Source organism: Pongo pygmaeus, chromosome 1, assembly GCF_028885625.2.
Source record: "Pongo pygmaeus isolate AG05252 chromosome 1, NHGRI_mPonPyg2-v2.0_pri, whole genome shotgun sequence".
Lineage (NCBI taxonomy): Eukaryota > Metazoa > Chordata > Mammalia > Primates > Hominidae > Pongo > Pongo pygmaeus.
Window position 1 is genome coordinate 108,330,510 of NC_072373.2, and position 25,974 is coordinate 108,356,483.

The 25,974-nt window shown below is 39.2% G+C and overlaps 1 protein-coding gene across 1 annotated transcript in view; it reads left to right on the forward strand.

Annotated features, from left to right (window-relative positions):
• LOC129015142 (neuroblastoma breakpoint family member 11-like) overlaps positions 1-25,974 on the forward strand; it is a 2,260,169-nt gene that overhangs the window by 1,381,367 nt on the left and 852,828 nt on the right. Inside the window, 1 exon segment of the mRNA XM_063663940.1 lies at positions 10,795-10,813. Within this exon segment, the coding sequence (XP_063520010.1) occupies positions 10,795-10,813 (19 nt within the window).

Below are 25,974 nucleotides of genomic sequence, written 5' to 3' on the forward strand. Positions count from 1 at the left end.
TTTTAGCACAATGTTGACATGTAACACATATATTTTAACTCAAATATGTAAAGCACAACTGGTATTAGTTAATTCAATCAAGCACGCAACTCTTGAAGGAGGCGGGAGGATGCAGAAAACAGCTAGCTTGAAATGGAAACTACCCCTGTGCTGTCGTTCTACCTCATCTTGGTTCATGATGAGAAACACACTGTGCATAAAGGAGAGAGATAAAGGGGTGTTAAAATACTTTATTCTGTAGCACAGAATAAAGTGTTATGAAAGTACAGAAGTAGACACGTGCATTGTTTCTTGTTAGGAAATCTGAGACTGGAAAACTTGCTGAACTTCGGGTTACTGAACTCAAATATAATGTGATGTTTTATGCTTTTAATGATAGTTCTTCCCTCTCAGAAACTTAGCATGTATAGTCTTTGAAAGGTCTTTTCCTATATTTACTATCAAAAAGAAAGCTAAAAGCATATAAACACATGAGCACACGTGCATACAAAAAATTATCCCTTGGTAGCACTAGCAGTGTCTGCTCTTAACTCTAACCTTTCATTTGAATGGACAGTACACAGTGAATTGTCCAGTATCTCGGCTATCATGTCACACAGTCATCTCTGCATCAGCTCCCCCTATCAATGCGTCTTTGGAGTCGGACTCCAATCTGCAGAGCAGATAGAATTCCGAAAATCCTGAGCCCCTGTCGCTGTGAGCATGTTTGCCAAGCACATCACAAGATGGGTGGTGAGATGCTGTTCACATACTGGCCCATTATCCCTTCAATATATGGAGCTTCAAGGATTTTCAGGGCCATATAACTGAAGAGAGCTTACCACCTACCAGGGGAAGGACCAAACTCTGACTGGAGAAATCTTGAAGGTGTAACTAACATTTGTTTCCATACCCCTTCAGCCAACACCTTTACTGCACTCACACCTGAGATTCAGGGAAAGTGCTAAAAAACAAAAACTTTTAGTAGAAGCTTCGAAAACATGGGCAAGACAAGACCCAGAATTCATTCTCATTTAGCATATTAGACTGACTAGTACATAAAAAGCAGCAGAAGTATTGAGAGCTTACCAGATATCCTCACAACAACCCTATAAACTAGATTATCCTCCTCATCCTACAAATGAGGAAACCAAGGAATAGGGAAATTGAGGAGCCCACTCAAGGTCACATGTCCATCATTTATTGAAAGGAAAGAAACATCCAGCTCCTTGGACTTCAAACCCGAGCCATGTGCCTGGCCACTGATTTATACTGGCTTCTGGGTGAGGATAAGGGCAATAATGACAGCTGTCATTTATTGAAAGACAGCATAAGAGAGGAGAATCTGAGAAATTTAAGATGGGCAGAGCTCCAGTCTCAATTTCCAAATACCTCCATGACCCCAGACAGGTTACTGAACATAGCTGAGCATTTTCATTTTAAGATGGGAATAATTACAACACTCACTTGTGGGGTTGGTGTGAGTTTTAATAATCTGTCAAGTGGCTGGCATTTAATAAGCACAAGAGATTATTAGTAGTAGTTACTATGTGCCAGGCACCATTCATGTATTCATGTTTCATTTAACCTAACAATAACCATAAAAGGAAAATATTATACCTATTTTACAGATCATAAACTGAGGCCTAGGATTGCCTAGAATCACATACTTAAGTCAGGATTTGATCCCAAGCCTATGATTCCAAAACCTGTGTTAGTTACACACTGTTCTTTGGCCTCTCTCAATACACCAGCTTATGTCAACCTGTGCCACAAATGACTTTTTCAATAATCAGTTAACATGTGTGAGCTACTAATGTGGTGAGGCTGTATTGTTGAGTTAACCTATTGCTTTTCCAATTCTATTTTATGCTCTAATGCTCAGGAGAAAAAGACATTTAACTTATATGTAACTTATCTCTCTTGGGAAAATTATTGAATTTATAAATGGTAGCACTTTAAGAAAATATCAAAGATAGCTTAATTTAGAGAAAATGAGTCTGGACTAAGAATCAGGACACTTGGCTTTTGTTTTCCTTTGCTTTTCACAATTCTCCACTGACTAGCTATGTGTGCTTAGACATGTCCCTTAACCTACAAATACCTCTACTTCGTTTCCATGAAGTGAGACATAAGCTTGAAGGGTATCTTCTGATTCTAGTTGTTACTATTTAGTGCCTCTGACACAAATGCACATATACACACGCAGAATTCAAGAGCCTCTAGAGCAGTAGTTTTTCTCACTATCCAACAACATTGTCATTGCTTAAAGAGCTGTTTCAAAGCTCAGATTTTGGGAACCTTGAGAATCTGACTTGATTAATCAGGTTGAAGCTGGAGGATCTATATTTTGTGAACACTTCCCAGCTTCTTCAGGAGAGAAGTTAGGCTTGGGAATCACTGCTTCAGACCACTTTGAGGGGTTGGCAAAATAACCATGCCCTGAAACCACGAGGATGACTGAAGCCTGCCTCACGATCTCTGTTCCATGGAGTAAGTTCATTGATAAGGCAGAGCTGTAATGCACCAAGTTTGCATTTCTTGGCCATATATTATTACATGGTGTGTAGGTGGGAAAAAAAAAATTACAGATTATTTTCCTGTAGAAAACGGAATGCTGCCAGGCGCGGAGGCTCAGGCCTGTAATCCCAGCACTTTGGCAGGCCGAGGCGGGCGGATCACGAGGTCAGGAGATCTAGACCATCTTGGCTAACACGGTGAAACCCCGTCTCTACTAAAAATACAAAAAATTAGCCGGGCGTGGTGGCGGGCGCCTGTAGTCCCAGGTACTCGGGAGGCTGAGGCGGGAGAACGGCGTGAACCCGGGAGGCGGAGCTTGCAGTGAGCCGAGATCGCGCCACTCCACTCCAGCCTGGGCGACAGAGCAAGACTCTGTCTCAAAAAAAAAAAAAAAGAAGGAAAGTAAAGAAAAGGGAATGCTGTCGTCATGGCATCAATTTTAAAACTGCAGTAAAACTCTAGAAAGCAGTAGAATTAACCTATTTATTAGTGGCATCCCTAGTATGGATAATCACATTCAACTTGAGAATCACCCAAAGTCGAGGAAAAGCATGATCAATAAGACCCAAATACACGATCAGTACATGAACACCAAACTTGTATTCTAGTAGATAGATTTACTGAGCTGGGATCATGACATGATACCTAAACAGGTAATAAAATTGAATATGAGGGGCAAAATGTATTGAAGAGGGTCCAAAGACAAAAACAGTAATATATCTATATGAAGAAATGAGTTATAGCTATTTACCACTATCAAACCCACCTGAAGTCAGTGTAGAAGGGATGCCACCAGTCAGAAAGGAATGGGTTATATTTTAAAGCATTAAAGCATGAATATCACCTAGACCATCATAGTAAACATATATGTATCAAAGGACCAATGATACCATGTGTAAAGGGCTGAAGGTTATGTAGGCACAGTCCAGTGTCAACATTTCTAAAACTTAAGGATTATGCAAGCCAGCAAGTAAATGCACAGAAATCATTTGCCAATTTAGAGAGAAATTCTGTGTGTGAACCTCAGTAATTATTTTTCAAGTGCTATTTTCAAAATGGAGCTAACAACTCTGTCTACAGAAAGTTTGACAATTATTAAATTATAATCTACAACCACACTCAACTCCTTGGCAGAAAAAGACTATTATGGCAAATAACTGAAAATGAAATTATTTTTTATGAGCACAGATAATTTTTTTAAAAGCTGATACATGCTAATTTTATTATTTAACAAAGTAAGAAGTCAAGAGATTGTTTCATTCTTGGCATGATTCGAGAAATGTGGGATTATGTATGTTAATTAAAATTTTACGTAAATACAAACACTCCAATCATCATAAGAGGAAAAAGAACAAAGAAAACCCAGTTCATATATCAAAAGAAAGAAAAAAGGCAGCCACAATGAAGCAGAGACAGAGAGACAGAGAAAGCATAAAAAAAGATTTAAAAGGATGATATAAGTTAAAAAGCTTCTGCACAGCAAAGGATACAATCAACACAGTGAAGAGACAACTCATAGAATGGGAGTAAATATTTGCAAACCACCTCTTCTAACAAGGGATTAATCACCAGAATATATAAGGATCTCAAACAACTCTATAGGAAAAAATCCAATAATCCAATCAAAAAATGGGCAAAAGATTTTAATAGACATTTCTCAAAAGAAGACATACAAATAAATGGCAAACAGGCATATGAAAGGTGCTCAACGTCACTGATGATCAGAGAAGTGCAAATCAAAACTACAATGAGATATCATCCCACCTCAGTTAAAATGGCTTATATCCAAAAAACAGGCAATAACAAATGCTGGCAATGATGTGGAGAAAAGGGAACCCTCATACACTGTTGGTGGGAATGTAAATTAATACAACCACTATGTAGAACAGTTTGGAGGTTCCTCAGAAAACTAAAGATTGAGCTATCATACAATCCAGCAATTCCACTGTTGTTTATATAATCAAAAGAAAGGAAATCAGCACATTGAAGCGATATCTGCATTCCTGTTTGTTATAGCACCGTTTACAATAGCTAGAATTTGGAAGCCACCTAAGTGTCCATCAGCAGATGAACGGGTGAAGACAATGTGGTACTTATACAAAATGGAGTACTATTCAGCCATAAAAAAGAATGAGATCCAGTCATTTCCAACAACATGGATGGAACTTGAAGTCATTATGCTAAATGAAATAAGCCAGTCACAGAAAGACAAACAGTGCATGTTCTCACTTATTTGTGGGATCTAAAAATCAAATCAGTTGAACTCATGGACATAGAAAGTAGAAGAATGCTTACTAGAGGTTGGGAAATATAGTTGGGAGTTGGGAGGCTGGTGGAGATGTGTAATGCGTACAAAAAAAATAGAAAGAATAAATATGACCTATTATTTGATAGCACAATAGGGTAACTACAGTCAATAATAATTTAGTTGCATATTTTTTAATAACTTAAAGAATGTAAATGGATTGCTTGAAACTCAAAGGATCAGTGCCTGAGGGGATGGATACCCCATTCCCCTTGATGTGCATATTTCACATTGCATGCCTGTATCAAAACACCTCATGTACCCCATAAATATGTATACCTACTATGTACCCACAAACATTTGTTTTAATAATTTAAAAAACTCTTTAAAGATTAAAAAATGAAAGCAAAAATATTAGTTATGAAAATAAATATAAATATATTAAAGTTATTTATTAAAAGATCAAGGTTCTTAAACTAGGTTAGAAAAACTCCAGCTATATACTGGATTAAAAAATATATGTATAAATTAAAAGTAAAAAGATTAGCAAAGATCTAACAGTTTTATGTAAATAAAAATATAATAAAAAGGCTTAGGTAAATAAAAAGGCAAAGTGTAGGCAAAATTCACTACATAAAACAAAGAATGTAAATTTAGAATGCCAAAAAAGTTAGACTTCACAATAAAAGTATAAGAGGTAGAAACCATTATGTACTTAGAAACTAGTATTAAAGTACACAGCTCTTCAATGTACTGGCAGAAATAGGTATATACACAATTGGAGTCTTCAAACGGTGTTTTCATTCCTTGATAAATCAAGTAGGCCTGAAATAAAATGGATTTAGCTAATGATTTTTAGTTAGTCTAATTGTTGTAATTTAATTTTTACACTTACATGAGTACATATACTTTTCAAACATCTCTGGAATATTTTTGGAAGTTAATGGTGTAATAGAACAAAATTATAATTTTTATAAAATCCCATAAAGGAAAAGTACACAGCCCACATTCTAAATGTTTGTTCTAAAATAAACTAGAAAATAGTAACAAGAATTTAAAATAGGAAAGTGTTTATTTGTAAATTAGAAAACATACACATAAATAACTATTGGACTAAAGAAAAGAACAATTATGATTACAGATTATTCAAAAAATAATAATGATTAGAAGATTACATATCAAATCTTACAAGATAGAACTAAAACTATTCAGTAGGAAAAGCAGATTTATGTGCTTGCTTTATTAGAGCACGAGTAACATAAAACAATTAAGCTGAATTAAATTTAAGAAGTTAAAAGATGAAGTTAGCTTTTGAAGGCCAAAAAAACAGCAAAAATAAAAGCAAAGATTAATGAAAGCAAACACTAAAAATTATAATATTCTGGAAACCCAGAAAAAAGAGAGAGAGAGACACAGAAAGAGAGAGAGAGTTCACAACAACAAATAAATGAGAAATGAGTTATAACTATAGATATGAGAGACTCTTAAAATGATAAGACAATTTTATATGCAGTTAATTTTTTTTAATTCACTTATGTTCTGAGAAAATATAAATAGCTAAGATTAACCTGATAAGCAGTAAATCTGGATAGGCTTTTGTCAATAGAAAAAAAGTTGAAAAAATAATTCCAATAAAGTTTCTAAGTGAAAACCATTTTACTAGTCTTTGCAATTTTTTTTTTTTTTTTTAAACAGGGTCTCACTTTGTTATGCAGGCTGGAGTGCAGTGGCATGATCTTGGCTCACTGCAACCTCTGTCTCCCGGGTTCAAGTGATTCTCCTGCGTCAGTCTCCTGGGTAGCTGGGATTACAGGCACACACCAGCATGCTCAGCTAATTTTTGTATTTTTAGTAGACACAGGGTTTCACCGTGTAGCCCAGGCTGGTCTTGAACTCCTGGACTCAAGCCATCAGCCCTCAAGTGATCCTCCCACCTCCACCTCCCAAAGTGCTGGGATTACAAGTGTGAGCCACCACGCTCAGTCTAAGTCATCTTTGCAAATTTTAAAGGAATAGTTTGCACAACGTATATACTGTTTCAGTACAGAAAGAGATGGAAAACTTACAAATTCCTTGTAGCATTAGCATAACCATAATAACCTAATGAAGTTAGTGTGGAAGAAAAAAATTACAAACCAATACTACTTATGAAGGTTGATGTAAATTCATAAGTAAATTTCTAGAAAACTGAATGTGTTACCTAAACAATAAGAACTGGCTGGATATGGTGGCTCATGCCCATAATCCCAGCATTTTGGCAGGCAGAAGTAGGAGGATCACTTCAGGCCAGGAGTTCAAAACCAATCTGGTCAACGTAGCAAGACCCTATCTCTACAAGAATAATTTTTTTTTTAATGAGCCAGGCATGGTGGTGCATGCCTGTAGTCCCAGCTACTCTGGAGGCTGAGGCAGGCGGAACACTTAAGCCCAGGAGTTTGAGACTGCAGTGAGCCATGACCATGCCACTGCACTCTAGTCTGGGCAATAGAATGAGACCCTGTCTCCAAAAAACAAACAACTGTAAAGGGTCTGACATCTTACCCTACTTGCAAGCTAACAAGTTAGCCTGCCAGTTTCATGTGGCAGAAGAAATGAGACTTTAGGGTCAGAGACAAAGGATTTTGTTGCTCTTGGCATACACAGAGAACAGCATGAGCATCAGTATGTTCATCACTGCTCCTGACCCCTCACCCACCCGTTCTCAGGCGGGCCATGTGATATGGGCCCCGGTGGACACCTGCACATTCAGTGGATTGCATTACAGGAGAGGAAGCCTGAGTTCAGGAAACTCAGATCTTTTAAAATGGGCAATAAACATGTGCCCGCTGCCCATTGCTCCAGAGGGAGACTTTATGACACTGGATCAGTAAGAATGTTTGTTTGTTGCACCAGGGAGAGACACTATATTTTTAAGTCTGTAAGCAAATCTACCCTTCGTTATGGAGGAAAAGTCTCTATCCTTGAAAATATACTCCCAAACAAAGAACAGTCAGTGCCTGTGCTCACAAGGAGTACAGAAATGTGAGAGACCCATGGAGAATTGTCTCCCGACACATCATTAAATATTATTCTTAAAATGCAAGGATGGTTTAATGTTTGAAAATATAATAAGACAAAGAAAAATAATATAATAAAATTCAACATCTAGTGCTGGTTATTAAAGAGAAAACATTTTTTACAAATAGAAATATTATTTATTTAAATATCTATTCTAAAGCAACAAGAACTGTCATGTTTTACAGTGAAACCCTGTAGGCATTTCCATTAAAATTTAAACAAAATAAGGATGTCCATTATAATTATTATTTAACATTATTCTGGGAGTTCCAGTCAATAAAATAAAAATGAAACATATGTAAAAATTGTAAGTAATGAAAATCATTATTCTAAATGATATATTTATGCACAGACAACTCAGGAGGATCAAAGGAAAAACTTTAAAATTAATGAGGTCAATAAAGAAACTACAAACTAAATAAAAATACTTCTTAAAAATTGTCCACATTGTCCATATGCCAACAATAACCAGTTGTTTTAAACAATATGAAATCATAATAACTATTTATATAAGAATCTATTCCCAATAGTCTCCAAATATATAAAATAATAGAAATAACCTGAACAAGAAAGAATGCCACATTCATGAGGACAAATTCAGTATCTGAGACATGCAAGAGAAAATATTTAAGAAGAAATAAATTACAGGTTCCTAGATGGAAAAAAGGAATTCTGTAAAGATATTAAATACTTCCAAACTGAGTTGCAGATGAAACTAGATTCTAACTATATTCCCACTAAGATTTTAGGACACAGACTTGATAAAATAATTTTTAAATGTATGTGGAAGAATATCACATGATAATAACAAGTTTCTAAAAAAAAAGTACCAAGGTGGGACTCATCCTTCTAAATATTAAAATATGCCATAAAGCTACAGTAAAAACTTCAACAAACAAATAAAAACAGAGTGAAATTACAGAAAAATTAGTAGGTAGTGCAATGGAGAAAAACAGAAACCAGAAACAGGTTTGGAAACCAGTGGAGAAAGGATGGTGTTGAGTCAACTGTTTGTTTATTTTTTCTTCAAAACAAAACAAAAACTTAGAACGGTTCTCTTATATCAAATAATTTCTGGATGGCAAAAGTTATACTTTTAAAATAAAACCATAGAATCTAAAGGAAAATATAGGTGAAAATCTATTTATTGGGTTGGAAAGACTTCCTAAACACAAAATCAAGATGGAATAAGTCATGAAGGAAAATAAGAATAGATTTAACTGCATAAAAATAAAAATCCGTATATCCCAAAAGTCATTATAAATGATATTCAATAACTACAATAAAATATTATTTAAAAAACAACAGACATATTCAACTATAGAAAACAGCATCAGGTAGAATTTACAAGTCAAGCTACAATTGATGTGCAAAAAAGTTCGTGTTATTTATGATGTAGAATAGATGAAGGGCGATAGACTGAAGTGGCTAGGAGCATGGGAGCAAATCCCAGCTCCCTTACTTGCAAGAGGCTTTCATCATGCCTCAGTTCCATCATCTGTAAAATGATAACAACAATACCATGACCTCACAGGGTTGTTGGGGGAATTATATGAGAAAATGCAGCTTGACCCAGAATAAATACTAAATAAATGTTAGCAATAGTAACATTAGTTGAGGTATAGGGCTATAACTATTAATCATTACATTTTTTTCTCTTGACTCACTATCTCCCCTCATCTAAATTAGGAGCAAGTTGAGAGACAAATGCAGGAATCCAGCTGATGAACATCTATCTATAATCCTAAAGGTTGGCCGGGCGCGGTGGCTCACGCCTGTGATCCTAGCACTTTGGGAGGCCGAGGTGAGTGGATCCCCTGAGGTCCAAAGTTCGAGACCAGCCTGACCAACATGGAGAAACCCTGTCTCTACTAAAAATACAAAATTAGCCGGGCGTGGTGGCGCATGCCTGTAATCCCAGCTGCTCCAGAGGCTGAGGCAGGAGAATGGATTGAGCCCGGGAGTTGGAGGTTGTGGTGAGCCGAGATCGCACCATTGCACTCCAGCCTGGGCAATAAGAGTAAGACTCGGTCTCAAAAAAAAAAAAAAAAAAAAAATCCTAAAGGTTGACTAAACTGCATTAGAGAAGCAGCTCAACCTGTGGCTACAAGCCTACCACTTTTCCTTCAGAATTAAACACTTCCATCCCCAACTGCATGTCTGCCCTCTGCAGGAGCAAGAACATGCCAGAATAAGTGAGTCTTGTCAGACAGAGAAGCTGACCACATGGTGGGGCCCAACCAGCCATTCCAAGGAGATGAAACACAAAGCCTCAGGGCGTCGCAGGATTGCTGTGGAGAGTGACTGAACTGACACCTCTTCCATCTCAGCAGCCAGAAGAGTCACTCTGCCTTTCTAAAGAAGGAGGGAGGGGATTGAGAGAGGTGACAAATGAGAGTTCCATTTACATGTCTCCTTCCTGGTCATTGAAGAAGAGCCCCTCCCTCACAAGGAAAACATGAGGTGAGAGGACTGAATATTCCCTCTCATTATCTGGAAAAAGTTTAATATGAAGCATTTGTAAAGGAATATTTTACAGCCATTCAAAATTATGTTTTTTTGAAAGAATGTTTATTTTTTGCCTCAGGCTCCCAAGAAGCTGGGATTACAGGTGCGTGCCACCATGCGCAACTAATTTTTGTATTTTTAATAGATACGAGGTTTCGCCATGTTTGCCAGGTTGGTCTCAAACACCTCACCTCAAGTGATCCTCCTGCCTTGGCCTCCCAAAGTGCTGGGATTACAGGCATGAACCATTGCGTCCAGTGACAAAATGTCTTTTAACATTAGACAATTGTTACAATATAATATGGAGCGACTGAAGGGACCATTGTACCATCTCTATCATATTGGCAGAGAAACATTTTGAAAGAAGTACACTAAAATGTTAAAACTTGATTACCTTTTGGCAGTAGACTTATGGGTGATTATAATTTCGTATAGTTTTCTGTATTTTTGAAATCTTTCACAGTTTTTGTTACTTTGATATTTAGAAATAAAGAAATATGATGAGTTAGTAGCTTCTTAAGACAATTTCAATCCCTCAAACTAACAAAGCATTAATTTAAAAGGACTTAAAGTGCATGATTTACTTCTTGGCAACAGGATTTTAGAAATGTGTCTGGAAGAAGAGGTTTTTTTTCCCCTTTGTTTCTATATCCATATCAGTATATTTTTATAAGCATGCATTACTTTTGAAAATAAAATATAAGCTGTTAAAATTTGCATTTTAAAAGGTATTTAAAATATAAACTTTTATATCAAGAAATAAGAGAAACAAAGCAAAGTCAAATATACACATACATAAAAACTTCAAAGTTTATGGCTGAGTTTAGGTATACCACAATCCACCTAGAAGATAGGTATTTATACCAGGGCTCTATTTCTGTGTGATTCAAGAGCACCAAAAGGGCATTATAAATATTAATAAAAACCTCGAAAGCTAAACCACATTTTTATGGAGTTAGGAGCATAAACTGAAAGAATTAATTTGAGAAGGAGACGGTGGTATTTTTCTATGGTTGTTTTGTTTTGCTTTTACTGAGAAATCCAGTAGTTCCAATTCTGTCACAAAAAGGAAAATTGTATAGCTTGTTGTTTTGAAAATGGGTGACGTGGCCGGGCGCGGTGGCTCACGCCTGTAATCCCAGCACTTTGGGAGGTCGAAGCTGGCAGATCACAAGGTCAGGAGATGGAGACCATCCTGGCTAACATGGTGAAACCCCGTCTCCACTAAAAATACAAAAAATTAGCTGGGCGTGGTGGCCGGCGCCCGTAGTCCCAGCTACTGAGGAGGCTGAAGCAGGAGAATGGCGTGAACCCGGGAGGCGGAGCTTGCAGTGAGCCGAGATTGCGCCACTGCACTGGGCGACAGAGCGAGACTCTGTCTCAAAAAAAAAGAAAAGAAAAGTAAATGGGTGATGCTTGGACCAGATGCGGTGGCTCACGCCTGTAATCCCAGCACTTTGGGAGGCCGAGGCAGGCAGATTACGAGGTCAGGAGCTCGAGACCAGCCTGGCCAACATAGTGAAACCCCGTCTCCACTAAAAATACGATAAATTAGCCAGGCGTGGTGGCGGGTGCCTGTAATCCCAGCTACTCGAGAGGCTGAGGGAGGAAAATCACCTGAACCCGGGAGGCGGAGGTTGCAGTGAACCAAGATTGTGACATTGCACTCCAACCCGGGCAACAGTGAGAGACTCTGTCTCAAAAAAAAAAAAGAAAAGAAAATAGCCAATGCATGATTGTGTCAGGCCACACACAAACATGCAGAGGATCAAGAATATTGTTTTCAGCACAGAATTTATATCTAAATGTCTAGTTGCTGATCTAGTCCTTAGGCCCTCCAGGAGTTGGGTCATCAATTAGGTGGCAATGTATGTTTGTACATATGTGTTTTCTAAAACCTGACCCCCATAGCTGAAGAATATAAAGAGAAAAACGTAACTGTGTAACTGGTCTCTTGAAAATAAAAACCAAATTGAATGAACGGAAAGGATGGGCATTTCTAAGATGAGGCTGCTGGATGGTGAATCCACGGGGACAATGATTAGAGGGGACAACTCAGCAATCCTACCTTCCAGCCAGACTGCATTCCCTGTATAGGCCTGAGAGCTGCTGCATTAAACTTTAATCATAACAGGGCTGTGTTCCATTTACATAGCACATATCATCTCGAGAATTTGGAGGACTTTATAGGCCTTATCACATTTATCTCCACATCACCTGCTGAAAAGCATGTTGGAGCAAGTGTTATCTTCCTTTCACAGGCTGGGAAACCAAGGCACGTAAACAGTTCCTCCATGTCCCCTGATGAGCCAGAGAGGTAAAGAAGAGACAGTTGCATGTTTTTGTCACTGCGAAGGAGCCAGGCCAGCACACATTCAGAGTTGAACTTTGCCTTCCAATTCAAGAGGAATCCCATTGATGATTAGATAAAGCATCAGTGTCAGCAGGTAGAGTTAGCAAATGGAAAGATGTGTAAGGGGCTCAGGAAAAGTCCATTGGACAGCATGGAGAGGGGGTTTCCTTGACTACTTAGATGCCTGAAATTCTACTAACAGAGTTCTTCCTTTAAATTAAGGCACTGCAATTGGAAAAGTCTGGTGTAAGGTATGAATAGCTCTAGAGACATACTACCTTTTGTCACTTTCAGCTATAGCATTGCAATATTGATTAATTTTGTTATATTTGTATCTAATTATATTGCTGGTTAAATCCTGAGTCTCAATGGAATGAGACACAGGACAAATAGATTTGATAGAAGAAGGAAGTATTAGGATATGTTCTAAAGGCTTAAATCATTTTCAAAAAAGCTACACATTAATTAATTTGATTAACTAACTAGAAAAATATGCCCACACTGATTCTGATGGAAACGTAAGTGATGGTGCTGATTCAAGCCCTGCTGGCCACTCACCAGCTACACGTCCTCATGCATGTCAACCTCCCAAAGCTCTCTTTCTCTCCTGTTCTGGGAGGACAATCGTGCAGTATCTTGGTGGAGATTCCTTCAAGGACAAATCATGACACAAGGATTGAGAACAAGTTTGGGCAGAAATCCCAGAGAGCAATGAGAGGGAATGGTAAGTGAGACAGGAGGGACAGGAGACAAACCAATAAAGTGGCTGCCTTGAGGATCACTCCTGGACTGAGCACCTCTAGCTTAGCCCTCAATTTACCATCTTCTCAGGAGGCGAGGGCACTCCCTCAGGCAAAGGGACACAGCTATCATGCCAACTGGCCTGCATGAGACCTCCTGGAGTAGGCAAGGAGACAGAGAGGGCACCAAAGGTATTCACTGCATGTATAGCCACTTCTTATAGCTGTTGAGCTCACACAGTGATGGAGAAAAATATGAATACAATGTGCGACATAATGTCAGGCACATAATGAAGGGCCAACAAATGGTAATTGTGGTGGTGATTGTTGCTATATTTTTTAAAATCAAGGCGGGCCTAGGTTTAGTGTCATAGCGAAGGAGCCAGGCCCCTGGGTAGGTCTGGGAAGTCCTAGGGATTGAGAAAGGTGAAAATAGTACAGGTATGGGGCTGTAAAAGGCAAACTTCATGTCCTGCAGCGTTCTGCCTGTGGCTGGTCCTGTGGAGCATTGGTGGGTCAGTTTGGCCAGACCTCCAAAGAGAGCCACAGGAAAAAAAGAAGGCTAGAGGTCCTCACGACCCACCTCCCAAGATACAAGCAGACACTTTAAGTGGAAAATCCCAGCCACTCTGTAGGACAAGAACTACGTGGCCAAAAAGGGAAGCTGCAATAAATAGTTCTGGTTTAACCTGGGATGCATCACAGCTTCTCCAAAGTTTTGCTTTGACTTTAGGCCCAATTCAACCAACATGAAACACCCACAAATTAACTCCCAGGAAAAACATGGCTCTTTGAGAAGAGAACTGACACTTAGTAAGCAGCTGAGCCTGTCAGTCCAGGTTGCAGGATGGAGCAAGTGAGCTGTCGGCAGGCACAGTGGCTTGCACTAGCTGAATTCATTACGATTCCCTTTGTGCAGCCTTGTGCTTTGACCACCCTTGTATATGGAATAGGACTTACAAAAGAAAACTGTTTTGTTTGGCAGGCGGGAAATCATTTCAATTGAGATATTTTTTCTGTTTACTCAAGTAAATATAAAGATGCTTTGATTTTCCACAAAGAGTTGTTATCCCTATTTGAATCTATGTTGCTTCAAAAACAAACATCTTACTTTCAGTATCAGAAGCAGACCATTCTGTTCCTTAGGGAAGTGATATTCTTTAGTAGACTGGTGGGAGACTTGTAGAATATTAAAAGGATAAGACAAATTCCAGAATAAATAACAGGGAAACTTTATTTTCTGAACTCTAATATCTATGATCTGTTCCTACAGTAGAATGGGCATTCAATAACTGGAACATAAAGGATTGGCCTACAGGGAAAGCCCAGGGTGGTCTGGGACCTCCCTGAACCTCCAGCAGATCTCATGAGACTGTCTTTAATTATCCTTTTCTCTCTCTCTCTCTCTCTCTCTCTCAGGCCTACAATGAGCCCTGTGTGGAGAAAAGAAAGAGAGATCAGACTGTTACTGTGTCTGAAGGGGGTGGGTCGCCCCTTCACAGCTGTGGGTGTTTCTCGTTGGGTGGAACGAGAGACTTGGAAAAGGAAAAGACACAAAGTGAAGAGAAAGAAATAAGGGGACCCAGGGGACCAGCGTTCAGCAGATGGAGGATCCCACTGGCTTCTGAGTTCCCTTAGTATTTATTGATTACTTATCGGTGTTTTTTAGAGAGGGGGATGTGTCATGGTCACAAGACAATAGTGGGGAGAGGGTCAGCAGACAAACACGTGAACAAAGGCCTTTGCATCATAGACAAGGTAAAGAATCAAGTGCTGTGCTTTAGAAATGCATAGACATAAACATTTCAATGCTTTGTTAAGCAGTACTGCCGCCCACATGTCTCACCTCCAGCCCTAAGGCAGTTTTTCCCTATCTCAGTAGATGGAACGTACAGTCGGGTTTTATACCGAGACATTCCATTGCCCAGGGACAGGCAGGAGACAGATGCCTTTGTCTTGTCTCAACTGCAAGAGGTATGCCTTCCTCTTATACTAATCCTCCTCAGCACAGACCCTTTACAGGTGTCGGGCTGGGGGACGGTCAGGTCTTTCCCTTCCCACGAGGCCATATTTCAGACTATCACATGGGGAGAAACCTTGGACAATACCTGGCTTTCCTAGGCAGAGGTCCCTGTGGCCTTCCGCAGTTTTTGTGTCCCTGGGTACTTGAGATTAGGGAGTGGTGATGACTCTTAAGGAGCATGCTGCCTTCAAGCATTTGTTTAACAAAGCACATCTTGCACAACCCTTAATCCATTTAACCTTGAGTTTGACACAGCACATGTTTTAGAGAGCACGGGGTTGGGGGTAAGGTCACAGATTAACAGCATCTCAAGGCGGAAGAATTTTTCTTAATACAGAACAAAATGGAGTCTCTTATGTCTACTTCTTTCTATACAGACATATTAACAATCTGATCTCTCTTGCTTTTCCCCACAGTGTCTACGTAGAAAGAAGTAGACATAAGAGACTCCATTTTGTTCTGTACTAAGAAAAATTCTGCCTTGAGATGCTGTTCATCTGTAACCCTGGCCCCAACCCTGTGCTCACAGAGACATGTGCTGTGTTGACTCAAGGTTTAATGGATTTAGGGCTATGCAGGATGTGCTTTGTTAAAAAACTGCTTGAAGGCAGTATGCTTGTTAAAAGTCATCACTATTCTCTAATCTCAAGTACCCAGGGACACAATACACTGCAGAAGGCTGCAGCGACCTCTGCCTAGGAAAGCCAGGTATTGTCCAAGGTTTCTCCCCATGTGATAGACTGAGATATGGCCTCGTGGGAAGGGAAAGACCTGACCGTCCCCCAGCCCTACACCCATGAAGGGTCTGTGCTGAGGAGGATTAATGAAAGAGGAAGGCCTCTTTGCAGTTGAGATAAGAGGAAGGCATCTGTCTCCTGCTCGTCCCTGGGCAATGGAATGTCTCGGTGTAAAACCCGATTGTATATTCTATTTACTGAGATAGGAGAAAACCGCCTTAGGGCTGGAAGTGAGACATGCTAGTAGCAATATTGCTCTTTAATGCACCAAGGTGTTTGTATCTGTGCACATCAAGGCACAGCACCTTTCCTTAAACTTATTTATGACACAGAGATCTTTGTTCACGTGTTTCCTGCTAACCTTCTCCCCACTATTGCCCTATTGTCCTGCCACATCCCCTTCTCTGAGATGGTAGAGATAATGATCAATAAATACTGAGGGAACTCAGAGACCAGTGCCTGCCAGTCCTCCGTAAGCTGTAAGCTGAGTGCCTCCGTAAACTGAGCGCCACTCCCCTGGGCCCACTTTTCTTTCTCTATACTTTGTCTCTGTGTCTCTTTCTTTTCTCAGTCTCTCATCCCACCTGACGAGAAACACCCACAGGTGTGGAGGGGCAGGCCACCCCTTCACTGGACAGAACCAATGTACTTCTTACGTATATTGATTGATTGATGTCACATGTCTCCCTAAAATGTATAAAACCAAACTGTGCCCCAACTACCTTGGGTACATGTCATCAGGACTTCCTGAGGCTGTGTCACAGGTGCACATCCTCAATCTTGGCAAAATAAACTTTCTAAATTAACTGAGACTTGTCTCAAATTTTGGGGGTTCGTAGTCCTAAAGTCATTATCTTATTTAATGGAAAAGCAATAGGGACGTTTCTACTAACATCAGAAGCAAGACATAAATATCTACTATCTCTGCTACTGTTAGAGATATTAGCCAGTGCAATTAGGTAAGAGAAATCAGTGAAAGGCACAAGAGTGACTAAATGAGTGGTAAAACTATATTTGCAGATGATATAATAATATATGTGGAAAATCTCAGAGAATCAATAATAAAACTAACTCAAACAATACAATAATTTACTGAAGAAGACGGATGTAAAATTAACATAAAAATCAATAGCCTTCATATAAACAAACAGGGGACATAATGGTAGAGAAAACACCATTTAAATAGCATCAAAATATAAAAAGTATTTATGAATAAATTTAACTTGAGGTATGAAAATCTATACATGGAAAATGTCAAAACACTCCTAACAGACAGTAATAAAAACTTGAATAAAAGGAAACACATTCCCAGGTTCTTGGATACAATTATAGCATTATGAAAATACCACTTCCCCCTAAGTTAATTTATAAATGTAATACAGTTCCATCAAAATATGAACAGGCTATTTTCTGGAGTTAGAGATTTTGATACTAAAGTTCATATAAAAAAAAAGATGGGTAGGAATGAGGTAGAAAAACACTGAAAAAGAAAAGCTGTGGTGATTAGGCTTACCAGAAATTAAAACATTTGATAAAGCCTGGATAATTAAAACAGAGTAGTACTGGAGCATAAATAGAGAAATAGAGAAGCCAGTGGAAGAGAATAGTCCAGAATTAGACCAAAATACATATGGAAATTTAGTATATGACAAAAGTGGTATCTCAAATCACTAGGGTAAAACATACCATATAGCAGAATAAACTTCAAGTGGATTAGCGATGTAAATACAAAAACTAAAACCACATAGTATAGAAAATAAATGGCTACATTATTATTTAGCCCTGGTAAGGAAAAGGCTTTCTAACTATGATTTAAAATCCAGGGGCAATTTTTTAAAAGATTAATAAATTTGACTGCATTTTTTTGTGTGACAAAAACCACCATAAACAAAATCAAAGAACAACTAAAATATTGAGAGAAAATATTTGTAGCATACACTAGAGAAAAATGGCTAATATTCCTTATACATTAAAAAATCTTAAAAATTGAAGGACAGAATCCTGAGATGAAAATAAGGAAAAGGCATAAATAAATAATTCATTTGAAAAAAAGAAGAAAAAGATTCAAAATGGCTTTTAAACATGCAGAAAATGCTTAAACTCACTGATAATTAAGGAAATCCCCTTCTCATTTATTGAATTGGCAAAAATAAAACAAATATGAGAATACATTCTGTTGGTAAGGCTTGTTGTTGAAGCTATGGGGAAATGGGCACTTTCCCTGTTAGAAATGCAAATTGGTACAACACTTTTGGAGGGATATTAGGCAATATCTAACCAAAGTGCACATGCATTTCCCTTTTCACCTAGCAATCCCATTTCTAGGGTATGTATCTCTGACAATACAAAAATGCATATGCATAAACTTGCAATTATTGTTTATATTTGCCAAACACTGGAAACAACTTAAATGCCCATACACGGAAGAGTGCTTGAATAAGCTGGAACAATAACATGGAGTACTATACAAACGTATAAAAGAGTGAGGAAAGTCTCTAGAGTGGATATGGGGATATTAAGTAACGGAAAAAAAACAACAACAAAACCCAAACCCAAAAGATGTGATTTTGAGTTATGTGATTCCTTGGTAAGAAATCAGACATAAGAAAACACACAGGTATCTGATCCTTTATGGAAAAAAAAAAATCAAGAACAATAAACAGGATTTGAATAAACTCAAAGTATCTACCTCAAAACACTTATCAGCTACAAAGAGAAATACAATAACTGTATAGTTGTAACCACCCAGTGGGTTCTTCCTGCCTGCTCCCCAGAGAGAGCCAATTTATCAAGACAGGGGAATTGCAATAGAGAAAGTTTTACACATATAGAACTGGCTAAACAGGAGACTAGAGTTTTATTATTACGCAAATCAACCACCCTGAAAATTTGGAGACTATGGTTTTTTAAAGATAGTTTAGGAGAGGGGGGTGGCTAGGGAATGGGTGCTGCTGATTGGTTGGGGGTGCAATCGTAGGGGTGTGGAAAATGGTCTTCATGAGCTGCTAAGTCCACTTCTGGGTGGAGCCACAGGACCAGTTTGTGGGTCTGGGTGGACCTATCCATTTTCAGAAACGCAAAAATCTGAAAAGACATCTCAAAAGGCCAATCTTAGGTTCTACAATAGTGATGTTATCTGCAGGAACAATCGGGAAGTTGCAAATCTTGTGACCTCTGGAATAATGGTTGGTAATTATTTATATCTACATGTTAACAGAATTCAGGTTCCTCTCATCCTCCTAACCTGGTGGTCTTTCATCAGCTTTACACAAACGTGGTTTAGTTTTGAGGAAGGGATACAATCTTTTAAACTATAAACTAAATTTCTCCCAAAATTAACTTGGCATAAGCCCAGAAATGAGTAAGGCATTTTGGAAGTTAAAAGCAAGATGGGGGTTGGTTAGATCAGATCCCTTTCACTGTCATAATTTTCTCACTGTTATAGTTTTTGCAAAGGTGTTTTCATAATGGAGAAAACAGCAGACACTAACCTAATGGAGTGCTCAAAGCAAATAACACCACTAATAAGGCATGTATCAGCATCATGAATCCCTTGGCATGATGTGCTGAAAAGGGATACAGTATCATTTCTGTGGTATTCTTGCCAAAATGGCATAACTTCACTCTAATCATGACAAAACATTAGACAAACCTAAAGTGAAGGACATTCTACCAAATTACTAATCATTGTATTTATAGGTAGACAGGCATAAGCAGGGCAGGAGTGGGCTTTTCCCCCATCCACTAAAAATGTCAGGTGATGGTTTGGCAGTTATCACATTGCCTCTCTAAAAGTGATAAATTGGCAGCCAGCACCAGGGAGAGGCCATTTCGTGATGGTCCACACCTGTTGCACTAAAGTGTGAATTGAATGTAGGTGCCAGGGAAACACAACTTCCTAGACATGTGCATTGGGAGATAAAATGGCAGAGTATGACCTCCCAGGGGCACGCCATGAGAAAAGGGAAGAAAGCCTCCAGTGGGCATGCATACAACTTCCTAAACACAGTGCACATGCTCATCTCCCAAGGGTAAGGAGGGCTCTGTGCATGAGGGCAGCCCACTTTAAGGGAAGAATCATGGGAAAGAGGCCAGCCTATAAAGTCTTAGGATCAAGGTTAAACACTACACTTGACCTTCACATGCCCACCTGGGTCTCTTCCAAGCGTACTTTCCTTTCTTTCCTGTTCTAAAGCCTTTTTAAATAAACTCCCACTCCTACTCTGAAAGTTGCCTTGATCTCTTTTTCTGCCTTATGCCCCTCAGTCAAATTCTTTCTTCTGAGGGGGCAAGAACTGAGGTTGCTGCAGACCTGTATGGATTTGCCACCAGTAACTCGGATACCTTCCACTGGTAATAATCAGTATCCTTCAAAGAGTGCCAAAGTTATGAAGGACAAGGAAAGACTAGGGAACTGTCACAGATTGGAGTCAACTAGGGAGAAATACAACTCAATACAATGTGGGGTCCTGAATAGGCTCCTGAGACAGAAAAATGATATTTGGGTCTATGGCCATACCACCCTGAACGCACCCAATCTTGTCTGATCTTAGAAGCTAAGCAGGGTTAGGCCTGGTTAGTACTTGGATGGGAGAAAAATGATATTTGCAGGAAAACTGGTAAATATCAGATGAAGTTTGTAGCTTAGTTAATAATATTGTACCAATGTCAATTTCCTATTCTTGATAATTAAAATGATGAGAGAGATTCAACATAAGTGGAAGCAGGGTGAGGGATTAAAGGAACACTTTCTAGTGTTTTTGCAATTTCTTAAAGTCTAAAATTCATTCAAAATAAAATAATGTTTTAAAACCAAAAATAAATAAATAAAATGGGTCTCTTCTATTAAGGGTTTTCTAGAAACCTCCATCTTTCCACCTCTCTCCTATAAAAGTTTCAAAACATTTTCAAAAACCACTTATCACTATTCTTAAACTGCCAGTGAGCAAAAGGGCAGCCTCACGGGTTGCCAAATTAGTGAAGAGGAGAAAGCTAGAAGGAAGAGGAAGTGGAGCATCTGAGGGAAAGATTTTTAAATGACCTTCTTTGTGTTGCTAAATTTATTCGTATCCTGGAATGGGCTACAACCGTCACAAGGACACAAAAATCATCAGGTAAATTCAAGGACTTTTTAAAAATGCATCTAATCACCTCCCATCCAAAACATTCAAGCTTAACCTTTCTCCTGAAAATGCAATCTGCTCTTTACATCCTGCCTGCATACCAGATTCTGAGACCTAGATTGCCACAGGAGCAGAACCATCACCTTGTCCTGATTCAATAGGTTCTTGTTGTTACATTATCAGCTTAAGATCCTGGGGTATGTGGAGATGTGCCTATTCATTGCTGAAAGAGTTCATGCATGATTTATGTCCTTCGCATAACTTTGTCCTTAAAGGCTATTTTCTGCATCCATTTCAGTTATGTTTTCCCAATAGCCATATTAGGACGTGACTGTTGTTTTTGCATATTCAAAGTAAAAGAAATGAGACAAATATCTCAAAATGATTGAGGTGCTCACAATAAAAAGGTAGTGGTAAAGATAGTACCAGATCTCGTGTCTGTAGCTTCTGTGCCCTTTTTCATAGTCCAGAGGACTGAGCTACTCTAGCAAATGGGTATATGAGAACTGGTGACCACAGTTAATCCAGCTGACATGACACCAGCCATTACATTCAAGTGCAGTGATGTATTTTGCATTGCTCAGCTCTTTCTACTTTTCAAAATCCTCTTCACATATTTCATTGAATTTGATTCTCAAACCACATTGTAATGTAAGTAGAATAGCTATTTCCTTTTAGTAATCATAACATCATGCCATTCAATATATAAATAAAGCCCCTTTATTTACATTACCTTATCTAGGTCCCACTAAAAGAAAAAATATAAAGTAGTAGTGTCCCCATTTTCTAGATAACTGAGGCTCAAAGATTGACTGGTCCAAAGACACCCAGGCAATGAAGGGGAAGATGGAATGTAAGAGCAAGTCTTTTTGACTCATTATCCAGTCATATTTCCCCCACTGTGCAACAGCTGCATGCCAAAATGAGGAAAAATTACAAGTTTCTGACTATGAGTCCAAAAATGAGTTAACATATGATTTTATACTAGAAGAGAATCTAATGAGGTCACTCTGCTTAGCTGCTTAGCTACCATTGCTGTCCCAGTGGGACTGGGCAAGAATAGAACCAAGTCATGCAAGTAAGAGTAGCACCTGATTGGGCACTGGGCTTGGATTCAGGTTGTTATCTCTATGGATAGCTGTGGTTCACTGAGGAATCATTCCAAAGATGTTAGAAGAGCCAGATAGAACCTACATTAATTCATTGGTTAAAGCTCAGAAATAATCATGAGGTCTCTGAGATAGGAGACAATTAGACATAGGATGGCTCCTATTATACACAAAATTTCATTGAGCCAGCTCTCTCCGCTTTACTTCTTGCCCTAGTATATCTTAAATATGTGGTTTTCCCCTTGCCTAATCCAGGAGAGCTGGATTTCGTAACCAACAAGACTTTAGACTTGTGCTTCACCTTTCAGCATGCTGCTGGGTTCCATGATGTCCCAGAGCCTATGTGCTTATGATTTAAAAAAAAAAGAAAGAAACTGAAGAGGGACCCCAGGCTGCAGGAGTGAGATGGGCATATGAAGAATTGCATTTTCTCTGGTTCCTGGTTACGCTGAAGAAGGCATCCAGGAGAAAACTTCTGGCCCCTCAAACTGCCCCGTAGCTCAGCTGGCAGCTGCTACTTACAGTGACATCAGCAACATGATGGATTCCATCGCCAGCAGCCTGGACCCCAGGAGGCTCCCCAGGCATGGCTGATGTGCACAGGTAGGAGTACGTCCTCTGCGTGGCCTCTGCACTGGAAGAGCTTCAAGGCCTTTTCCTCCAGGGCTGAGGGGATTTGTGTTTCGCCTCTGTTTGTTTTTATGTACCTCTGTTTGGGGAAACTTTCAAGCACGCAGAGCAACATTCTGATAGATAGTGCAGAGAGGAGCTGTGCAGCATCCTAGAGCCGAAGGTCACAAGGAAGAGACCAAAACCACTAAACTCACGGATGCTGTGGCCCGAACCTGTAAATCCAAACAATCTCACAGTTATGAAATGGAAAGTTTGTGGGGAAAAACAAATGCTTTGGTTATTACAGTGTTATTACATTCATAAAATATATTTCATTTGGGGGAGTTTACACAGGGGGTAATGAGATTTTTGCTTTATACATTATTTATAACCGCTTAATCCAGGTACTGTGAGTTTTTTTTATTCCTTCATTTTCACAGCTACAAAACACTTCAGTATTTCTAATTTATTTCTGCTTACAATACAGATGTTCTCAACTGTGTTTCTAACTATATTTCAACCATTACGATCGCGTTTATTTGTTTGTGTCAGCGCACAAGCCAGGGTTGTATGTGCAATACACAATAGTAAGGCTTCAAGAAGCCTGTAAAAAGGCCTCTTGTGCTTTCATTATCAACAAATTAAAATATGCTGCGTGGCACTGTCTTTATCATCAGTGGTTTTAATCTTTGGATAATTCCCCTGCAGTTGGGTAGGCAGAGCGACAGCCCTCTCTCAGTGCAGAAAGATTGCATGCCTTAAAATGGCACTTTTCAAGATGACCATTTGGAAGCAACATTTGGAGAACATTTGGGTTATGTCCTCTAACTGAATTTCCAAGCTGTTGGTAACAGACTAAAGAAAATGCAGTCTGTACTGAATATTAAGAAAGCAAGAGTGTAAGAGCCTTGAAGGTCATGTGTAAATATTGACATTTTATTTTATTTAGTAACCAAATTGGGGCCCTTGTATTGCTTATCTTGCCATAAAAACTCCTCACGCACTTTCACTGCCCTGCAGATTGTCAGGGAAAGATCTGATCTGAGCAGCTGTGGGTGCTCTTCCTGCCATTGCTAACAAGATTGAATTTTGTTTGTGCAAAATCTGAGTCAGAGGGGTGTTCCTCCCCTCTCATCTCCACCACGGACTGATGCACCTGATTAGATAACAGAAATCTGTGGGCTGAATGTTCATGTAGTGACATGAAAGCCAAGATGCAAAAACAGTCAGAGAAAACAGCCTCCCACTCACTCACAGAGTCAAGTCAGGTGTGTAAAACCAAAGTTATCTGGGGAACCAATAACTGGCTAATTTGTCCAGAACACCCTTCTCTGTGTCCTCAGCAGCAGCATGAGGAAGAAATACCAGCATGTCCTCAGGCCCTGTACCCTTCTCAGAAACCAGGACTCTACCTGCAGAGCTTAATCAGGGCCATATTCTGAAGGTGAGATGCAGGCAACAGCCAGGTCTCTCCACCAGCAGCAGTGGTTAGAATGCCCCACACATTTAACAACTTCCGGGACACAATTGACTGTTGACCTACAACAGCATTGCTTTCCTCTGCCAAAGCAAAGAGCTCCACTCATGTAGAATAGGCCGGCAGTTTGGTAACTTGCCAGAGGCTCCTGTCTCCCTACAGTGAGGTCACCAGAATCACTTTCCTCCTGAAACACAGTCGATTGAAATGAAGGTCCAGCAGAAATTAGGGGCCAGTGAATTAAACATGGAGGCCACTTCCAATGGTCTTTGGCCTAAGAGGTTTTCTCCAAGTGAAAAGAAGAAAATTTAATATGGGAATAAAATGATCTTTTAATGCTTCATAACTCAACTCTCTGACTTACCTCAAAAAGAGAGAAATAGTGTAAAAAGCCAACACTGTTTTCTGCCCTCTAAATTTGAGTTTTGAAAGGTGCTCCTCAAATATTAATGATCTGGCTTCTGTGCCCAAATAAATGTCATGATTTTCACCTCATGCTTATGGTTGCAATCCTAATCACCCTTCCCTATGCCAGCTTTATAAGTCTTGCCCAGTTCCACTACTGAAATAGTGCACTTGGATTCAAACAACACTCAAAAACCTTGTTTTTTTTTTTGTTTCATTTTTAACTATTACTGAGTTGACAGGGTCAATCCCATTCAAAATTCCCAAGTAGACAAAATCCGTCTGTGGCCCTTCCCCTTCCCCTCACCTTCTTGGCCGCCTCCCTCCATTCCCACTGATGAACTTCCAAGCTTCCTGCAGCTCCACTAGTCCTTTTCAACCAATGGAAAACAAAGCAGCTTCCTACATTAGTGTATCTATCTTCATAAAGTAGTTTAGTGTTTTGCACAAACCAAGAGAATGTTCATTTTAAAAGCAGGAAAGAAAGATTACAGATGGAATGTCAGACACCAGGGCACCTGGATAAAATATAATTTGGGGCAGGGGAGTATATTCTCATCGTCCCTAAAGTAGATGAACCGGTCAAGTCAGTACCCATAAGGTAGGCTTGATAAATCTCAGGACCAGGCACCTCCACCCCCAACAAACACACACACAGCTTTCCACTGTGATGTTTTAGGCGTAGTGTATAGTAGGTCTGCCTATCTACCTAATGTATTCACCTGAAAGTAAACTAACAGAGTCTGGCTGTCCTGGTGATTCTCAAGACCCTATTGCCTCCTCACCCAAAAGGAAAGGAGCAGTAGTTTTTTGTTTTTTTTTTTTAATTTAAGAAGTCAGTAAAAAAAAAATGTGTTAGTGTTTCTCCAAAACATCTAAGTTAGAGTGGTACAATTCATTTTTTTAAATATAGAATTTGATTAACTCTGGTTAGCCCAGATTGGCTTCAGCCTAAAGCCCAACATCTCCTTTGCAGCGTGGTATCCTTCAGTTGCTCATACTTGAGCCAACAGAGGTGGGAGGGGAGATGGAGAAGACTGGTTTTATTTGAGCTTGTGAAAATGGCTTTTTATCAAGTTCAATGTC